Genomic DNA, 19,389 nt, shown 5'->3' with positions numbered 1-19,389 from the left:
CATGTACAGAGAATATATTTATTGAAACCAAAAAGAACATAATCACTTAAATAAACATCAATGAAATCAATTATATTATCCCTGAGTTTGAATATGTAATGAAAATTAGAGGAAGATTATTTCGTCGAGTCGCATCGGAATGAATACTGCAAATACCAAAACACTACAGTATAAACAATACAATAAAAAAAAGAAAGCAGATACTCGCACGGTATAAAAGAAGTTTTTTTAGTCGCCGCGGGAAGTGCTAAAATTTTATCATTTTTTATTTGTTCCATTTCAAAACTTTCATCACTTTTGTCCGATTCTAACAGTTCGAGTGCATAATCCTCTTGAGTGCGATGCACCAGTTGCATTATCGATTTGACATTTTCAAGATTGGAGCGTTTGTTTAGGATCGATCTCGCTATTGTTTGCTCATTTTCTGAAAAACTGGCATTTTCTTCTGCTCGTTCCATCCCAACATTATCCCAGTCTTTCGATGATCTCAGAAATTTGGTTCTGCATGTTCGATCGGAACTACTGCCACGCGACGAGCAAGTTGAAAATCCGCTGAAATCTTCATTATTTGCGAAGTGACATATCGCATCGCATTCGGATCTTATCTTATTTTCATTTTCACGATTTATAAAAGAAGTATACCCCTCGAAACAATTTTGCTCATCGCGGAACTCTGACATTTCGTAATCTTCAACCATCTCTTCATTTCGCTTCCCAGATTCTTTTGACATTAAATTTTTGTGATATATAATAACTGCTTCGTGAAGATTGCGTGCACGATCTGCTGCAAGCTCAAAAGTTGCGATTACATCGCTCGTTAGAGCCACTTTCGACTCTGACATGAACACGTCTTGCTGGATGTTATTTTCGAGATATTCCATGATATCCTCAGAAGAGCAAGATGTATCGTAATTGCAGATGAATGATTGAGATTTTTCTGAAAATAGATTATTTATTGAAGTACTATTTATATTATGATTGCTGGAACATTTTGCATATTCTTGTTTTTCATCGATATCAACGTTTGTTTTATCGTCAGAATCTTTAAATGATTTTAAAAAAATTCGATACACTTCTTCACGCATAAACTTTTCTATTTCTCCAGCAGCATCATTTATCGTGTTTCCTGGAATCTCTATGCTATCACAATTTTCTAATCTCGTATTTAATGTCTCCTTACATTCACTAAATAGAAGTTCCTTGTTTTCGTTAATATCTTCATTTTCAATATTGACTTTAATATGTTTAATAGACGAAGATTCTGTATGAACATTTGACGTCGATTTATTTTCAATCATGGTTGATTCAATTTCTGTCAAGTCTGTGGAGCCTATCAGATCACAGGAAACTTCTACATCTTTACATATGATAGCAGGAGTGTTGCATCCAACATCAATTACATTTCTAATATAACTTGGCAATGTTTGTGTTGCAACAATTCGAGTTAAATTTAGAATTTCCATCAGATCTTGATCCTTTTCAGCGTCAATTTCGTGATACGAAGGAGAATCTAATTTCACCTGTGTGCTTATTGATCTCCGAGAAGATCTATCTGCTTCATCCAAGTTTATATCTTGTGCAGAATGTTCGTCACTTTGCAAAATATCGCTATTTGGCGACATTTGGATCTTGTTATTATCGTTTTTTTCGTGATCGATGTCATCATTTTTCTTAATATTTTTCTCCGCGTCGCCATTTTCTTTTACGCTATCAATAATCTTTTTCAATGTGTGGATTACTTCTGAAGTTCTCGATTTGCTGTAAGTTAGGGTGGATTTGGTACGATGCTGTTCAAGATTATTCGAGGATTCGTCCGGTATGATCGTTCGCGTTTGACAATGGCGCGATTTCGATTTTGCCAAGGTCAGCTTTGTGTCATCGCATCTATCTAAAACTTTTGAGGGGATTTTGGTCCTCGACCGTTTCTTCTTTGGCAACATCCCTCCGCTTTGCAGCTTTTGCCGCTGTTTCATTTCCCTGTAATAAAATTGTTATATATGTTATTATCTTACAAATGTTATTATCTCAATATCTGATATTATATATATGAAAGATAATCTCTTACGCGAGATGATCGAACATTTTTGTCACGCGATTCGTGTGAGGATCTCTATTTTCTTTCATTAACATCTTGGATTGATTTTTCGATGTGTTCGTAGATTCACTATTGAAGGATCTAAAATTATAAATACAGAAGGCATAGAATATAAAATTGTTCGCAGTATTATTATATTTGATCTCTATTTAATTTTATATGTTATACACATTTGTAAATTTCTTAACATATTACAATTATTTTAATTCAAATGAGGCATTTTAAAAGTATCTAATAATAATATTACACAGAATGGAAAGATTAAAAATATAAAATTTTAGAAATAAATATAAAAGTAGAATAACTTCTTTTCGATAATAATACTTTATATTTTTTTCTTAAATTTTGATGTATTTAGTCTTTCCATTTGTATGATATTATTATTATTGTAAGATGTTTATGAAGTGTGTGTGTGTGTGTATGTGTGTGTGTGTGTGTGTTTCTGTGTATAACTACAAAGTATCCTTAGAAAAGTTTGTTAGCTTCAAAAGTAACTATATGTATACAGAGAAATTTTACAGTAAGGTGGTAATTTTAGTAAGGTAGTACAATTTCGAATACAGTATAATTCTGAATAAAATAAACAATTTGAATCCAATTTTCAAGGTTGAAATTTGATAATCCTCTCATTATGTGGAGAACACTAAAAAATATCAAACAGGAAAAAATCAAACTTGAACTTTGAAAATTGGAAATTTCAAATTTCGTTCAGTTGTATCACCTTATCCTAGCGAAATGTTCTATATGTAAACAGAAAATACTAAAAAAGATATATTACTCGATGCATTCAGTTGACAAATGTTTGCTCTTCGTTGAGGCATTGGATTTTTCGGTTGATTGAGATGACTTCTGTGACATTGGTTGCAAAGATGTTGTGCTTTTCGTAAAATTTTTCGGGACGCCAGCTGGTCTCCAGGCTCGCTGATTAAAAGTAAGATTTTTTTGAGGAGCACTCCTCTTTCGAATAATCGCATCGCTATTTGTAACTGTACCAACGTGTTGTGTGATTTCGGATTTTTGTAAATCAGTACAAGTACGATCAACGTTAACATGCTCATTTTGGATCCTGGTTTTTTTTAACATCCAAGTTTTTTGCATGCGTTTGCGAATATTTACACCTTGCGGGTGTACTAGTATTTCGGTGCAATCTTTGTTCGAAAAGTCGTCAGATTTTTTCTCACATTCGGTCCTGCGATGGAGGTCTTCAACTTTACTACACGAGTCCGTGGGCTCCTTTTCGTCGCTCAAATGTAACTGAAGCTTACATGTAACATCTATGACTGTACGAGCTTCAGAAGCGTTATGGATGTCGTCCGAATTATCTCTTCCTGCACAATTCATTCCATCCTGAGAAGAATCATGTAAATTTTCAAAAGATTCGAACTCATTCATGACTTTTGTCCGTTTGCTACGAAGAGTCGCTAATTTAGCTGGACTGACAATGCAATTTTTGAGATTGTGAGATACATCTTTGATCAAATTGCCCTGAAGCGAAATTAACGAATTCTCCAACTGACAGGTTGTTTCTGTAAGTTCGCCACCAGGGAGAAAAAAGTTCGAACAACGATCCTTTTTCTTGAGAATCATTACCAGCATCTGCATGCTTTTGCTCTGCTTTGTTGTAATGTTGCTTCGTTTTTTGTAAATTCCTTTCGATTTAGGAACGATGCTTTTTTCTGACTTTGATTTATTTTCATTCCTTATCGATGACAATTTCTTCAGTTTCATTGGCGTTCGTGTCTTCATCAAAGAGGATTGCGTGTGGCTGGTAAAATGCGGCCAAGAATGTGTTTTGCTTGTGGCTATCTTGAGTTTCGACATTTTTTTATCTGGAAGAAGAAATTAAATGTAGAACAAAAAGATTGTCATCTCAGATTCTTTCTAACCACACTTTTTTATTCTTTCTGTATATATTTAGATTGAAATGAGTTTTTCGATATTATTCAGTTTTGATGCAAATTTTTGTTTTCTTCTTTCTCTTCTTTTCAAAAAGTTTAAAAGTACATACTAATTTTATATATATTTCATAACTGTAAAAAGAGAATATAATAATATAACTTAAATGTCATGTTATGCATTAATATTTATCTATATCTTAAATTATTGAAAAATATTTGTGAAAACTGATAGATATAATTATACACATCTTATATTTGCCTAGATAGAGCACAGAAAAGTCATAATAATATAAAAACATCATCATGAAAAGTCATAATAATATAAAAACATCACCTTATTTGTCAATAAATTCATTTTCAAGACAAATAACATTATAATGTCCTATGATATCATTATGATTTAATTAGTTTAGTAAAATAGATCTCTGTGTTCTATCTTATTAAAAGACAATGTCAAAATGTTTTATAAACATTTTCAATGTCCATAACCTGGATCTTCAAATTTCAGTGTAAACTCTTATATTGTTTCAAATTGTAAAAAAATCTAAAATTCTAACATACTTATGAAAACTTTGACAATGAGTTGTTACTATCATAGAATTAAGTTGTATTTTACTTATGTTTTACATATTTCCATTTATCTATCAAAATTCATAATAAAAAAATCAATTGTCTTTAAACATTTCTAATGGAGAGTTATATGTATATGATTTACTTATACACACACACACACACACACACACACACACACACACACACACACACACATACACACACATATATATATATATATAAATATATGTATAAAATTAATTTTATTAATATTGTCATATTCTATATTAATTTTATAGAAAGAGTTTTTACAGATATCATATATATTAAAGAATAATATTATGTATTGACACTGAAGGTAAAATTTTCTGAAATTTTTCTTAAATAAATAGATACCATCTCTTCGAACGATTAAGATAAACAGATTATTTAAAAAGAAAGAAAAAAGTGAAAAAAAGAAAAGAAAACAAGAGTATACATACGTGTTTATAAATTCACTGGTTATACGTATAGGTTTCGATCTTAAAATAAAAAGATTTACGATTGCACGTTGATACTTATGGCAGGATTTGCTGTATCCTGAAGAACCATACGGAAAATATTATAAATCTGCTCTGGAAATGACGAAAATCAACTCATGATTACATTATGCACTGTGATCCCGTAATTTGACATAAACGGATTCAGACTTCAAAGACGCCTAGTTTTAAGACGACAAAAGGTAGACTGTCGTTTGTTTTATTACGTTAAGCTTCGTGGACATTGGACATTGTTTAGATCACACGTGACATGATGCGCTGTACATATATCGTCCTTTATCGAGTCAACCAATTGGCAGAGAGCAAGATAAAAGTAGGATAAAACCATTTCGCATTAAAAAAAAAAACACTTATTGGATATAGAAAAAAATGGTCATTTTTCCATATCCAATATTATATTGTAAAGAAGCTATTATTAAAGGGCGCCGCTGTTAGTAAACTGATAATACCACTGCGAAGATAATGATTCTAATTTCTACATGAAAAAATAAGTCGAAAACATAGAATAAAATTTTTTCGTATGAGTCTGTTTTCGAAAAAATCAATGAATATTTAAATATGAATAATATTCGCTGTAGATGGATTTAATTGATAAATTAAAGTATTTCAAACGAACAAAATTATATGTATTGACAGTATAAGATTTTTAAAAATTTATAAAATAATAACATTTATTGTACTTAAACATCTTGTTTTTACCGTATATTCTGAATTACTCAGTAATTAATAAACATAAGTGGAGATAAAAATAACGATTTACAGGGAGAGTCACTATGTCGAGTCATGAGACCTATTTTCTATAATTGAACTGGTGTATACTTGGAAAATTTTGAAATTATGTTAAAAGTTATATACAAATTACATGTCTGGTATTTAGTGAAAACAAGAAAATTTTAATGCAATTTTGTGCAAAAAAAATAGATCTACAGTAAATTGCACATATACTCGACAAATATTCTAAATCAATTTTCTTGAAAATAAACTTTATATGAAACAATTTTGTTGTGTATTTCTGATTAATCTTTTCATTACAATCGTCTCTTTTCTGGTTGTATCATTAGTTCACGAACACTATACATTAATAAAATATATTTGATAGTTTAATATTTTGATAAATTATTGAAAATTAATATTTGTTAGAAAAATTGTTCATGTTTTTATTATTTTTTATTCATATTTAATGTTTTACCATTATGTAGAAAATAACGATTGGAAATTGATATGATAAAGGAGAAGACTAAATAGATAGTCGACATTTTTTTTTATTGACGTGTAAATACATTTCAGGATTCAACTGATTTACTGTTGTGCGGCTGGTGCCGTTTGAGTTGAAGATTTGGATTCGCGTAAAGAAGCGCTGCGTCTTCGTTTTAATTCTTCTTGACGCCTGTTCTTCGCCTCTTTCTGACGTTGCGCCAGCAACTTCGCGTACTCCGCCGCTTGCTCTTTGCGAGCCAAACAGCGCTTCTTCTTCAGCGCCAGTCTGTGTCTTTTTCTCTGTAAGCATTTTAGTATATATTAAAGTAAAAAAAAGAATATAAATTTAAATGTTTTCATATTTTATTTAGAGAGCAAATAATCTAATTTAATTTTAATTTTATAGTTTCAATATATATATGTATATATATATCTATCAATATCTGTATGAATTCTTATAAAATGATGTACTTGAAGACTAATAGGAGTGATCAAACGCTGAATTTTTGGTGCCTTAAATCGCTCCTTTTTTCCTTCTTTCTGAACCGGTCGTTTTACTACAAACTGCCGAACATCATCCTTCTTCGAAAGATTAAACAGTTTGCGAATTTTGCTTGCTCTTTTCGGTCCCAAACGACGCGGTACGTTCATGTCTGTCAAGCCTGGGATTTCCTGCAATTCATATCATTATATAATATTAATTCATATTATTGTAGGAAATCTATTAAGATAATAAACTAATTAAGTTATTAGCCTAATGTTCCCAATCTGGGGGATTCATACATATAATATATCCACTGATATATGGGACCTACAGTTTAATGCCGGATCTAAACGACACTGGTGATCAAAGATCTCTTAATCACCAGCTCCTTAAACGCGAAATATCGCGTATGTGAGTGCAGGTGGGATTAAACTCGGATCTACAGATCGCGAGTCAATTGCACCAAGACAAAGAACTATGTAATAATAAAATATTTGTGTAAAAAATTCAGAATAAATTAATAATAGTTAAAAGCATGTTTCGTTCGTACACTGAGAAAAAGTACAAATGACATAACAATTTCCCAAATCAAAAAACGAATTTCATTTCCCATGTGTACGATTGTATCTCAAGAAACTTGAATATCTTGAATACACCCTGAACAGCATGGGTCTTCAGTATCTGAAAAAATATACCGTGAATGATCATTTACCTGTTTGCCTTTCCTGATGATGACAAGTGCTAGTACGGACAAATTAGAGTCTACGATACAACCACGAACGGATTTGCGCTTGCGCTCACCATCTCGTCGTGGTCTGTAGCAAGAATGTCCTTTGGAAAGCAATAAACGCACACGTCCTGTGCAAATAATATATCATATTAAAAAAAACTTCCTTAATCAGAAGTTTGATTGAAAATTACAAAAATCAGCAAATTTACTAAAAATTTATTATTTCATTTTTTATTTCATTGGTCAATCTATGGTGCTTTTCAGCAAGAGACAGAATGTTTTCCAGCAAGGATACAATGTAACACAGTGAATCATCCTTGTTGTTTGTCAACATTAAGTAAGATGAATTTTGCATTATACTGTGGGTGTAATCCACTTCATGTTGCAAATGTTTTAAAGCATTCTTTAATTGATCAATTTGTAAAATTTTTTCTTTTCATTGATCAGTGAAGTCTTTTCAATGTTAAGTGAATCTTGTCCTAGAAAACATCAATATTATAACACAGTTCTCTATGTTACAATATATCTCTGTTTCATCTTTGTTTAACATTGGCAAAGAATAAGGATATAATGATTCAACTTGTCATTTGTTGTCTCTTTCTGAAAAGTACCCCTACTAAATGTCCTCATTTATGTAACTTTCAAGCTATGTGACACATAATCAAATTTCAGAATGTAGATATAAAAAAATGCAAGTGTTCTCAATATCTTTTACAGATTCAAGAGAATTATAGCAAAATGACAAGATTAAATATAAATGAAGTTTAGCAAATAATCATTTCAAACTTTAAAGACAATTTTTTATACATATTAATTAATTATATCATATTATAAATGTATTATGAACCCACCATTCGTCAGGACACCCTGTTTCATAGGAAAACCTTGCTTGTCATTACCGCCAGAGATACGGACAACATAGCCCTTCCATTCATCTCCCAGTGCATCGGCCTCGACCTCAGCACCCATACGCTTCTCATAGAAAATTCTGAGCTTGTGCTCGTCTGAAATTTCGAACAGCTTCTGACATCCTGTTGCAGGATACGACACGTTCAACTGCAATAACCAAATATATAGATTAATAGTTATACACATTACATCTAATGTCCACTTCCACTAGTAGATTAATTTTAATTTTTGTCTAACTTATTCATCTTTTTCTAGTTTTGGGAATTAGAAAAAGATGAAGTATAAAGCTGTTGCACGCATAATGTAGATGATGTATCATTTTATTCCTGTTTAACACTTTGTGAATAACAAGAATAAAATATATTTTATGTACATCATGTATGCAACGAAACGCAACCTAACTTGAACTGAGAGAGAATAATTTCAACAAAATTGGAACTAAAGGGGTATTCTGGATAAATATCAAGTTCAAATATACATTAATGAAATGGGCTTCGAACTTCTAAATTAAGACTGATTAGGTTAGAATTTTTCCTCTACAAAGTACAGCAAAAAATAAAGTAAAAAAAAAAAGAAACAATTTTTCCATACAATGTTAGTTCCGCGAGTTACAAATGAAAATAGCAGAAGACACTTCTTAATCGCGTGATGCAGCAATTAATACGGCCAAATCCGCATGTTTCACCTGACAACACCTGATGCCGACACTTTACGATCAGTGATATATGCAGATAGAGAAAGCCTCGACGAATATGAAAATATCGTCGAGACACCGACATTTCGGTGCATCAAAAAAGATTTGTATTTCGCGTGTGAGACGCGTGATTTTTGTGATATTCGTGGATTCTTACCTTCATCGTGACACGATACAAACGTTGCTACAAGCCATAGACAAAAGGGACAGAAAACGATGAGAATTGACGAGAACGCGTTGACGATGGTGCTGCCAACGGACACGTGTTATTTGCGCCTGCGCGAAACGTGACGCGCTTGTCGCGCACCGGATATCCGGCCCGGTGAAGCGCGACAAGAATTCGAACTGGTGGCTCCGAAGTGTTTCGAAAACAAATGCGAATTCCGGATCATCAAACGCAGATTCCGGAAATGCACGTGAGATTTCTCTTGACGAGAGAGACGTGAGGTCACGTGTTGTCTAATCTTATCTGGTTCTTAATTTTATATATTTTCTATCTATTTTCGTCTTGGGCGTTGCTTGATAATAATATATATTTAGATCCGACATACATCGAATGGTTCTAATAATAACCTAGTCTGTTTTTATAGTTGAATTTAGTATACACTACGCTTAAAGTGAAATAGATATAGGTTTGATTTTGGCAAAAGTGACAATGGAAAGTTCCAGTGCAATTTAATGCAGCAATAAAAACAGATCTATTGTAATAAAATAAAATGCAGAAGAACGTTTATAGTTCTTGCGTTTATAATCTTTATAGAAATCCAACGATTCAGTTCTGGAAATTACAATTTTGATATACATATAGTATATCTGAACCACAGTGCTTTTAATACTCAAATTAAGGCTGTGGTCAGTCTCGCTACAAATGCTTTGAAGCATTTGATGGACCAATTAGAAGAAAGAATTTTACAAACTGATCAATTAAAAAACATTTCAAAGCATTTGCAGCATCGCGTTGACCGTATCCTTTGTGTGATAATTATTATTTCATCTAGCGTTGAATTTTTGTAAGGAAGAAATTTAAATAAAACGGCTTGTACTTCTCGTTGTGGTTTCGACGAAATTCTATGAATAACAATAATAAATTATCATTAATTGATTGTCATCGACGTGATTGATTTGAAATTTTATAAGTATATGATTTATTTTCCTTAATCTTTCATTTCTTATCAAACGAATCGATAATTCTAGGCCGGTATTTATATTTGAGTATCTATATAATATAATATTTAAATAATTTGTATAATATTATATCTTTATATATATCTCAAGATATTATCTTGAAATAAGAACGAATTATGAATATCATTAGTCCTAAAAGCGTTAATAAGCTACCGCGGGTATCGGGTACCGTCGAGTTAATTAATTGTCGATTAAGCTAATCAGAATTTGATCGTCCTTTTATTTTTCCGCATGATACAAGAGAACGTATACGCACGCGCACGACAACTGTCATTATCGCGCGAGAGGAGAGTGGGAAAGAAAAAAAGGAGTAAAACGAGAAGAGCGAGACGAAGAAGCGAAGAAGCGGCGCGGCGACCGACCGTCGGTTTGTCGGCTCTTGTCGGCAGCGGAGTGGAGGGAAAAGGAAAGGGAAACGTTTTGCGCTTCGGAAGGTGCCGTCGTCGACACATACAGCGCGGAACGTGTGTGCGAGAGTTTGCCGGAGGATTTTCGTTATGTATCGATTTACTACATAAATACTCTCTCTCGCGCGCAAAACGGAGCGGCAAATGGAGCACGCGGAATGAGCGGCTGCGACACCGGTTGCGAGACAGGTAAATGTTCGCTTCCACTGTCCGCGTCGCGTTTCTTCCGTCCCGTACTTTCGACTCGTTCCGTCATTGCGGTTTTGTATAGGTTAGAGGGCATCTTGTTCACCGGAACGACCGTGACGACGATGACGATGACGACGACGACAGTTTGCGAGCGATACGTGAAATGATGTAATGAGACTCGCGTGATCGCGATATTATTTCGCACGACGCATTCGCTTTGTTCGATGTAGATCGGTTGTCCCACGACCACATGCTCGTTATTCTCGATGCACTTTTCACCGACCTGCATCGGGTAAACTGTCTTTAGATTTTTCTCGAGCCGAACATGATGCAATTGCGCGACGTTAGATAATAATCGCGGGAATAGAAATATTGTTAGGGTGAGGATCGTGACGGAGCTTGTAATATTCGCTAATATTGTGTACAGTACGAAGACATGGAAGCCGCGGTGATAGAAGTTCTACGACAGGCGGTCAGTCAAGACCCCAATGTTCTGAAGTCTGCAGAGGAAACGCTTAAGCAATGGGAAACTCAACGAGGATTTTATATTGCGTTATATGTAAGTCTCCTGTGCTGGACAGAAGAAAGTTTTTTTTACAGGCTTATAAGTCTATAAATATTTTTTCTATTTTCCATGTACGTACTGGATTTATGGAATGTTACATGGAACAGGTTGCTTTCTATTTTCACATACTGAGTCTGAAGTGATGTGAGTTTATTTATACTCAGATAATGAAATCATTACTTTAGTAACAAAATTATCATATAACGATGCAGGTTTTAAAACTAATTTTAATGTGAGTTAAGATTCAGTAAAATACAAGATCTCAAGTTTATGCAGATTGTAGGTAAAAACTTAGTTGAATCTTACTTATCAAAATGAAGAAAAACGTTTATTTAACTGAGTCATCATGTATAAATGAGAATTATTTGAGTTAAATGGAAAGCAATTAAATATTAAATATTAAGATAAACATATGTATAGGATTAGAATTGAGCCTGTTCTTTGAACTGTACTAGAATTTTCTTTCAATAATTTATCAAATATATTTGTTCATTTTGTACAACAATATATGTAAGTAAAAGTTATATACAAAATATATAATTTTTACTTATGTATATTATATATTTTTACTCACAGAAAGAGAATGTAAACATGAAGAAAGAAAGAACATATTTTTATTCTTCTATAATCAGTTATTACACTAAAATTATGTATTTCAAAATCAATATTTTTTAATGATTTAAAACATTTAAATTAATTTTCTAGAAAGTTTTGATTTCTGAATTGTATCTTTGTAAGCAAGCAATATATTAATATTTTATTTTAAATATAATCAATCTACATTGGTTTAGCTGTAAAGAACAGACCTGGTATGGTTACATATTTCGTGATTTAAAAATTAAGATCACGTAAAAATTATTTTTAGAACGTTCTTTCAAATCATTCCTTGGCTATTGAAGTTAGATGGATGGCTGTAGTGTACTTGAAGATTGGAGTTGAGAGATACTGGAGGAAAAATGCACCAAAGTAAGAATCATTTTCTTAGAACAGGAAGCATTGTGTTATATACAAATCATAATGCATGCTATTATTTTAGTGCAATTGAAGACAATGAGAAGGAATTTTTACGACAGCATCTCCTCAGAAATTTTGACGAACCTATGAGTCCATTAGCTATACAATTAGCAGTCCTTATTGCCAAAATAGCAAGGTAATATATGTAATATATATAATATAATAAATTGTAATGTAATACACTCAATTACACAATATATATGATAAATTAAAATATTTAATCTTTTTATTTTATATTTTATTTTATAGGTTTGATTGTCCTAGAGAATGGGGTACACTAGTACCAACATTATTGGAAGTTATAAGGCAAGAAAATTCTTTAGCACAACGTCAGGCGGTATTAACACTGCATCATGTTGTCAAAGCTTTGGCGTCTCGACGCTTGGCCGATGGACAGAGGCTCTTCCGAGAATTGACTGCGACTATGTTCAATTTTATCTTAAACTTATGGAATACTTATACTGAATCCTTCCTGATTATGGCATCTAATGGGGCCGACGTCAATCAGACACAAGAAACCTTAGAAAAAGCACTTCTATTATTAAGAATACTTAGGCAACTGATTGTAAATGGTTTTTCCAAACCATCCGAATCTCCAGATGCCATGTTATTTCTGAAAGTCGTTTTCGAGCGTGCAAGGACTTGCCTTGAATGCCGTTAGTATTTTTTTTTGTTTTAAAAAACAGCTACTTACTATCTTTGGAATATTTAAATTGAATTTCATGTGGTATTGTAAAAGTGTTATATTGTTTTATTTCTTTTCTTTTTTAGGAAAAACTTTAGCTTCTAGAGGAATGCAAGTGGATGTGTGCGAAAAGTTTATAATACATTTGACCAAAGTTTTAATAGGAGTCATAGACATGCATCCGTTTTGCTATGTGGAACTCATACCCACTTCTTTAGAATTCTCCGTTTTTTACTGCTTTACAGAAGCTGGCCAAGCGTTAGCATTTGAAAGATTTATTATTCAGTGTCTAAATTTAATAAAAACCATTTTATTATCGACGTATTACAGACCAGCTAAGATTATTGAAGGTACAGAAGCTGCATTATTCTTACTTGTCTATGTCATGTCATTCCAATATTAACAACTGTTCTTTCTTTATCAAAACAGAGACGAAAGATCCATTGGTTCTGAGGGCATGTCAGTTGAGACAAGAATTTTTCACACCGGAAATATTAACGGAGATTTGTTCCAGGCTTGTCACGCATTACTTCCTTTTGACACCTGCGGATCTTGAAATGTGGGATACTCAACCAGAAAATTTCGGTAAGCATGGAATTATATATTTTATATAATAATATATTTCATATTGCATTTAATAAAATCATATGAGATGAAAATTAAATGATGTAATTAAATAATAAAAAAAAATAGAATATGAAAAATATTATTTGTTTCAGCTATTGATGATGGCGGAGAATCATGGAAATATAGCTTGAGGGTGAGTAATCAAATTACAAATAATAAAAATTATTAAAATATATAATTACTCTATAAATGTATTATAATACAAATGTATATTATGTTGTAGCCTTGCACAGAATCCTTATTTTTGGCGATCTTCCATCACTATAGAGATATTCTTGCTTCGGTTTTGGTTGATTTGATGCGACAGCATCATCAACCTGTCGATCCTAACAATCTACATGCGATTCTAGTGAAAGACGCGGTTTATCGCGCAGTTGGTCTTGCTGCATTCGATTTGTATGATGAGGTAAGTGAATAATATTTTAAGAAGAATTTCTATTCTTTTTAGCTAAAGTTTTTGCACGGTTCATTTTTCTTTTTTTCTCTTGTGTTGGAGAGAAAAAGAGAAAAGATGAATAATGCGTAAAGTTCAATTAAAAAGAACAAATCTATTTATATAAACGTTTACTTAATATATTATTATAGTTATTGTGTCATTGCGCGATAGGTAAACTTTGATCAATGGTTTTCGACGACTCTAAAAGAGGAATTAAAGGTTCGAAACAACAATTATAGAATTATCAGAAGACGTGTGTGTTGGTTGATTGGTCAATGGACGAGTACGTTGAAAATTTCACTGAAAAGATAAAGATTTGAAATGATTGTTTACTGTTTGTTATTTGCAAATTTATTGTTTGCAGATATCAAATTAAGTGAAGAATTAAGGCCGGAGTTATATAAGCTTATGATTGAAACATTGAATCCCGAAGAGGACTTAGGAGTTCGTTTAGCAGCAAGCAATGCTCTGAAACAAGCAATCGATGATTTTCAATTTGATCCAGAGAAGTTTTCTCCTTTCTTGGAGCCAATTTTTTCTCTACTTTTCTCACTTCTTAAAGAAGTAAACGAATGCGATACAAAAGTATGTGTGGAAAATTAGCATTTATTTTTTCTCAATATTTTTAGATTATTTCTTACAAGTATTTTTATCTTTTACAATCAGATGCATGTGCTGTCTGTGTTATCTTTTATTATCGAGCGTGTTGGCAGTGGAATCAAACCACATGTTGGTGCACTCAGCTCGTATTTACCTGAACTTTGGCAGCAATCTGAAATATACAATATGCTGAGGTGTGCCATAGTATCGACTCTGATACACTTGGAAAAGGTGAATATGCGATATATACTAATGAACTAATAAATTGATATTATTAATAAATAATAATCGAAAGGAGGTTAGCAGGATTTAGTGTAATAAACAAAGTATATAATTTTAAAAATAAAACTTAGTTTAATATTATATATATATATATATATATATGTGTGTGTCGATACTCAAAATTAACAAACATTTTTCATTCATTTCGATTCCATCTTAATGAACTATATGGCTCTTTCATTGTATGATTTTTTATATTGAAGATAACTAAAAGTGGAATGAAAATCTTTTGTTAACTCACATATTGACATGTGTAATATTAAAGTTTTATTTTTAAAATTGCCCACTATTTATCGCGCTGACTCTTAAAATTCGAATCGTACGAAATTACCGATTACGATTGACTGGTTTTGTTTCAAGCACGATGCAATGAGTCTGTGAACGAGTCCAGACTTGCTGCCTCGTGATGACTGAAACAGGCAAGAAGGAAATCTTAAACTGAAGACTAATCTTCGACGAGATCATTGTTTTACTGACTAACATATACAATTTACATACATTCAGTGTTATAATTTGGCAGCTCTACATTGAATTAAAGAAATAATAAAAAAGATCTCAAAAAATTTTTTTATTCATACAAACTCCACTCACCAGACATATATAAATGCACATATGTCAAATCTGGAAAACGAACTAGAACTTTAAATCTCTCTGAGAGTAATACATATAAGAAAATTCCTTATGAAAATTATTTAATTAATAAAATATGATTTTAGGATTCTGTTAACACTCTTTCGATTATTATTTTGAATCATCAGAAACTGTTATTTTTTTATTGATATTGATATTGCTTATGTTTTTCTAATCAATAGGCTTTAGGTTCTGAAAGCGTTAATCTAGAGCCGTTGGTGGTAGGCGTCGTGGCTCTAAGTGTTGATGTCAATCAAGAAGGACACGTTTATTTATTAGAAGATGGATTAGAGTTGTGGATAGCCTTATTAGAAAACACGCCTTCTCCAACACCACCTATAATGGATCTCTTCAGAAATATGCCAGCATTATTGGGTTAGTGATATAGGTTTATGCTATTAATAATTCTAATAAACCTTATAAAATCGAGGCATGGAATCGAACTTGGGATCATCAATTATGAGTCAACATACTTACAGATGAAATCATGCATCATCTCATTCTATTAATATGATTGTTAAAGAGTCTTAATGATTTATATATGATGATGTCTGTTTTCTGTATCATTTTCAGATCAATCTTCGGAGAATCTGCGTTTATGTTTGTACATAATTCAAATGTACGTGTTATTGAGTCCACAAGATTTCTTCATTCAGAGAAGTACGGTGATCATCGAATCACTGAAAACGCTTCTCAGTGATTTGCGTTCAGAGGGTAGAGTGATGGTGTTGAAATTATTTGAAATCTGTCTCAGAACTTCCCCTCAACAGGGTGCAGAATTAATAAAACCCGTTTTGCTAAAAATATTCGAGTAAGTAGATGCCTCTGAGAAATATCGCATTTGGATATTTAATTTAAAACGTGATACGATATGTTAACAGGAGTGTTTATTACGGCGACGAGTATTCGTCGGTCATGACTATGCAACTATCTGTCGTCGCAAGAGTTTTACTAGGTTCCCGTGATATTTTTGTACAGGTAAGAAAAATTCTATCTCAATCGCGATTTTCTTATATAAATTAGTTCGGTAATGAAGATTATCATTACAGATAATCAGCGATTTAGCACGGAGTATAGGAACCGAAACGAGGGAAGACGTTGTACTCGGAAAACTAATACACAGTTGGGTTAACGCAATGCCACTGGTAACTCAGATCGAAAGGCGCAAATTACTAGCTCTTGCACTCTGTTCTCTTCTCGGAGCGAACAGTCCGCCCACCGTTCTTGAATATTTCCCGCAAATAATATTAAACATTGTCGAAACGCTTAATGATGTCACCAAGTTTGACGATATGGGATATCCTGTCGAGTAAGACTTGAAGTTCTTTTATTAATTGGGATGAATTACAATGTGAGATCAAATCTTTTTCAACAATGGAGTATAATCGATAGTCATAATGTCGTAATCCTTTAAATTTATATTGAATGATTGTTATTTAAATTTAAAAAAATTTACAATGAATAGATATCTTTTTAACTGTTTACTAAAAAATATTCTGTAAATATACAGGATATTTGAAAAATAATGATAAATCTTTTGCATAGGGGCAGAATAGACTAAACTGAGAAGAAAAGTCCTCTACCATTTTGCAATTTTTACAAAAGTTAATAACATATTAATTGCAAAAAATTGCCGAAAATTGATTTTCAGTAATTTTTTACTCAATACTCAAATACTATCAACTTTTCAGAAAAACTGCAAGAGACAAAAATTGTTTATTTTCTTCTCATAGAAAACTACTTAGAATTTTTTCAGAATTTTTTATCAACTTTTTAGTACTGCATTTTCCCATTTTTACCAACATGAGAAAATACGGTATTAAGAAATTCTGAAAAAATTCTAAAAAAATTTTTAGAGTTCTTTATTTTCCAAATACCCTGTATATTTATTGAGTATTGTAATTATATTTCTTGATCATAAGATCGTAAGATTCTTATAAAGAAAACAGAAAAGTGAACTTTAAAATATGTGTGCATCACAAAATGAAATTGTTCTAGTTCCTTGATGATTACTGATCAACCCAGTCCTTCGCAATATGAGGATGTAGATTATGATACCGAACATGCTCAACGACAGAAGAGACTTCTTTTTAATGATCCTGTACACAGTATATCTTTAAAAGATACGCTCCAAAGTCAGGTGAGAATTTCTTATAAATATTTTTTAGATTTTTTTGACAATTATTCAAAGACATGAAATCTTTCGAAATTGTTAGCTGGTCACATTACGAGGTATAGTTGGAGATCATCAATTTGACCAGTTGATGCTTACTCTTAACTCTGAAATTGATGAACAACTCAAGGATTACATATCGCTGTAAGGAAGAAACAAGATCAAAATATAATGAAGGATGTTTCGACAAATGCTACATAACGTATGCAGCTTTATAGCTCCATTGTAAAACGGTACTATTTTATTGTATAATATTACCATCTGTTTCATTGTATTAATTATAATAATAAAAGTAATCTTGGCCTTGTTTGTTTCTGAAGTATATAATTTTTGATTCCTTGATGCATTGGGACAGTATTTTTCCATTTAAATGAACCCAAATGTATGTTTTTATTTTATAGACGACTGCTACCATTTAGCTATTCATCATTTTTCATTCTCAAATTTATTTTTAATTGTACAATAATATGTAATTTTATTTTGTAATTGATAGATGAGATTTATCGAAATTGGAAAAGAAAAAAAGTTATTTCTGATAAAAAGGATATAATTTTAAAATACATATAATTTTTACAAAATTGTTACTATATCGTCTCGCACATGTTATAAGTCGATACGATTGTTTCATTTTGCATTTGTATTAATACGATTTAATTTACTCTATATTTTTTTAATCCTCCGAACTAAAAAAAAAAGAATAAAAACTAAGTTAAATCAAAGTTAATCTACATTGGTAGAAGTGAACATTAATGATTTTCCATGGGCAAAATTATATTGATAATTAAAACCGTTTGCATCGATATCTCGACTAATCCATCGGGGTCGGCGATATATGCATCGATTTTTCTTGCGTATCGATATCTCCCCTCCCCTCGGAGTGCGATCCGATCGGTTTTATTCCTCCCCCGTCCTGCGAAATGACTCATTGAGTCATTGTCGCGACGCACGCGCTATCTGGCGGTTGTGTGCAAAATCGTGAACAGCTGTCGTCCGTGTGGCCTGTGTCAATTCTTGGCAGGGGGTTATCCTGCGTGTCTGCGTGAGCGTGTTAGGCCTGTTTCTCCGGATTGTGGTACTGACGCTTGACTGAGCTGTTCAGCGAAGACTGTCTTTGCGGTGAGTCAAACCGAACTGAATACATCCACGTCACGTACTCGCGTGTCCGTCGTCGCCCAACTCCGAGTGTGTAACGCGTGTGTAATGAAGGGTGCTTTCCAACGAGAGGCACAGATGACACAGTGTAAAGATGACCCTACACGGTCAATAATACTGTCAGTATTAACAAATACTAACAATATTACTGATCGTGCGCGATTAATATTGATGATTGACGTAGATACTGATGATGATGAAAATCCAGGTTTGATTCTCTAATATCAGTATTGCTGTACTAGGATCTATATCATCGGTATAATAGATAAATAATGTACGTAAAATTAAAGTGAAATATATGATCAATAATACCGATCATGTAAGATTGTGAAAATACTAAAAATAT

At 32.4% G+C, this 19,389-nt stretch overlaps 4 protein-coding genes across 5 annotated transcripts in view; 2 read left to right on the top strand and 2 right to left on the bottom strand.

The window, feature by feature from the left end:
• Positions 1 to 111: 111 nt before the first annotated feature.
• Positions 112 to 6,194, bottom strand: LOC105148492 (hypothetical protein). The gene is made up of 4 exons (XM_011060270.2): positions 5,028 to 6,194; positions 2,874 to 3,924; positions 2,066 to 2,176; positions 112 to 1,977 (listed from the first exon to the last, which is right to left on the bottom strand). The coding sequence occupies exons 2-4, from the start codon at positions 3,914 to 3,916 to the stop codon at positions 117 to 119; spliced, it is 3,015 nt and encodes a 1,004-aa protein (XP_011058572.1). The 5' UTR covers positions 3,917 to 3,924; positions 5,028 to 6,194; the 3' UTR covers positions 112 to 116.
• Positions 6,195 to 6,328: 134 nt separating this feature from the next.
• Positions 6,329 to 9,405, bottom strand: RpS6 (ribosomal protein S6). Its single transcript, XM_011060272.2, has 5 exons — positions 9,256 to 9,405; positions 8,347 to 8,551; positions 7,478 to 7,623; positions 6,753 to 6,953; positions 6,329 to 6,581 (listed from the first exon to the last, which is right to left on the bottom strand). Exons 1-5 carry the CDS (start codon positions 9,259 to 9,261, stop codon positions 6,384 to 6,386), a joined length of 756 nt encoding a protein of 251 aa, XP_011058574.1. The 5' UTR covers positions 9,262 to 9,405; the 3' UTR covers positions 6,329 to 6,383.
• A 1,216-nt stretch (positions 9,406 to 10,621) lies between these two features.
• Positions 10,622 to 18,200, top strand: Impbeta11 (importin beta11). 2 transcript variants are annotated; one of them, XM_011060273.2, is made up of 18 exons: positions 10,622 to 10,879; positions 11,307 to 11,438; positions 12,310 to 12,410; positions 12,481 to 12,594; positions 12,708 to 13,114; positions 13,230 to 13,493; positions 13,573 to 13,728; positions 13,863 to 13,903; positions 13,994 to 14,176; positions 14,378 to 14,489; positions 14,571 to 14,791; positions 14,873 to 15,037; positions 15,901 to 16,093; positions 16,292 to 16,529; positions 16,600 to 16,696; positions 16,768 to 17,027; positions 17,717 to 17,858; positions 17,935 to 18,200. In XM_011060273.2, the coding sequence occupies exons 2-18, from the start codon at positions 11,316 to 11,318 to the stop codon at positions 18,037 to 18,039; spliced, it is 2,922 nt and encodes a 973-aa protein (XP_011058575.2). In that variant the 5' UTR covers positions 10,622 to 10,879; positions 11,307 to 11,315; the 3' UTR covers positions 18,040 to 18,200. The 2 variants fall into 2 exon arrangements, with proteins under 2 accessions (XP_011058575.2, XP_087267210.1); XM_087411084.1 differs by lacking the exon at positions 10,622 to 10,879 and adding an exon at positions 11,552 to 11,588 and having other exon boundaries at positions 11,303 to 11,438.
• A 612-nt stretch (positions 18,201 to 18,812) lies between these two features.
• Positions 18,813 to 19,389, top strand: part of EndoA (SH3 domain containing GRB2 like, endophilin-A) — a 37,703-nt gene continuing 37,126 nt past the window's right edge. The window contains exon 1 of the mRNA XM_011060275.2: positions 18,813 to 19,007. The gene's annotated coding sequence lies outside the window, so the exon portion shown is untranslated. The remainder of the gene's footprint in view (positions 19,008 to 19,389) is intronic.

Source organism: Acromyrmex echinatior, chromosome 11, assembly GCF_024713525.1.
Source record: "Acromyrmex echinatior isolate Ae372 chromosome 11, ASM2471352v2, whole genome shotgun sequence".
NCBI lineage: Eukaryota > Metazoa > Arthropoda > Insecta > Hymenoptera > Formicidae > Acromyrmex > Acromyrmex echinatior.
This window is presented reverse-complemented; position numbering and strand designations above follow the sequence as displayed.

Excerpts from the sequence above, each read along its gene's own strand:
- Impbeta11 (XM_011060273.2), top strand. The coding sequence starts at position 11,316 with ATGGAAGCCGCGGTGATAGAAGTTCTACGACAGGCGGTCAGTCAAGAC. Across the intron at positions 13,115-13,229 it reads AAGGACTTGCCTTGAATGCC|GAAAAACTTTAGCTTCTAGA; the intron begins GTTAGTATTTTT and ends TTTCTTTTTTAG. Across the intron at positions 16,530-16,599 it reads GTTTTGCTAAAAATATTCGA|GAGTGTTTATTACGGCGACG; the intron begins GTAAGTAGATGC and ends ATATGTTAACAG.
- RpS6 (XM_011060272.2), bottom strand. Across the intron at positions 7,624-8,346 it reads ACAGGGTGTCCTGACGAATG|GACGTGTGCGTTTATTGCTT; the intron begins GTGGGTTCATAA and ends TTATTTGCACAG. Across the intron at positions 6,954-7,477 it reads TCATCAGGAAAGGCAAACAG|GAAATCCCAGGCTTGACAGA; the intron begins GTAAATGATCAT and ends TATGAATTGCAG.
- LOC105148492 (XM_011060270.2), bottom strand. The coding sequence starts at position 3,916 with ATGTCGAAACTCAAGATAGCCACAAGCAAAACACATTCTTGGCCGCAT. Across the intron at positions 2,177-2,873 it reads TTGTCAACTGAATGCATCGA|ATCCTTCAATAGTGAATCTA; the intron begins GTAATATATCTT and ends TTATAATTTTAG. Across the intron at positions 1,978-2,065 it reads AAAATGTTCGATCATCTCGC|GGAAATGAAACAGCGGCAAA; the intron begins GTAAGAGATTAT and ends ATTTTATTACAG.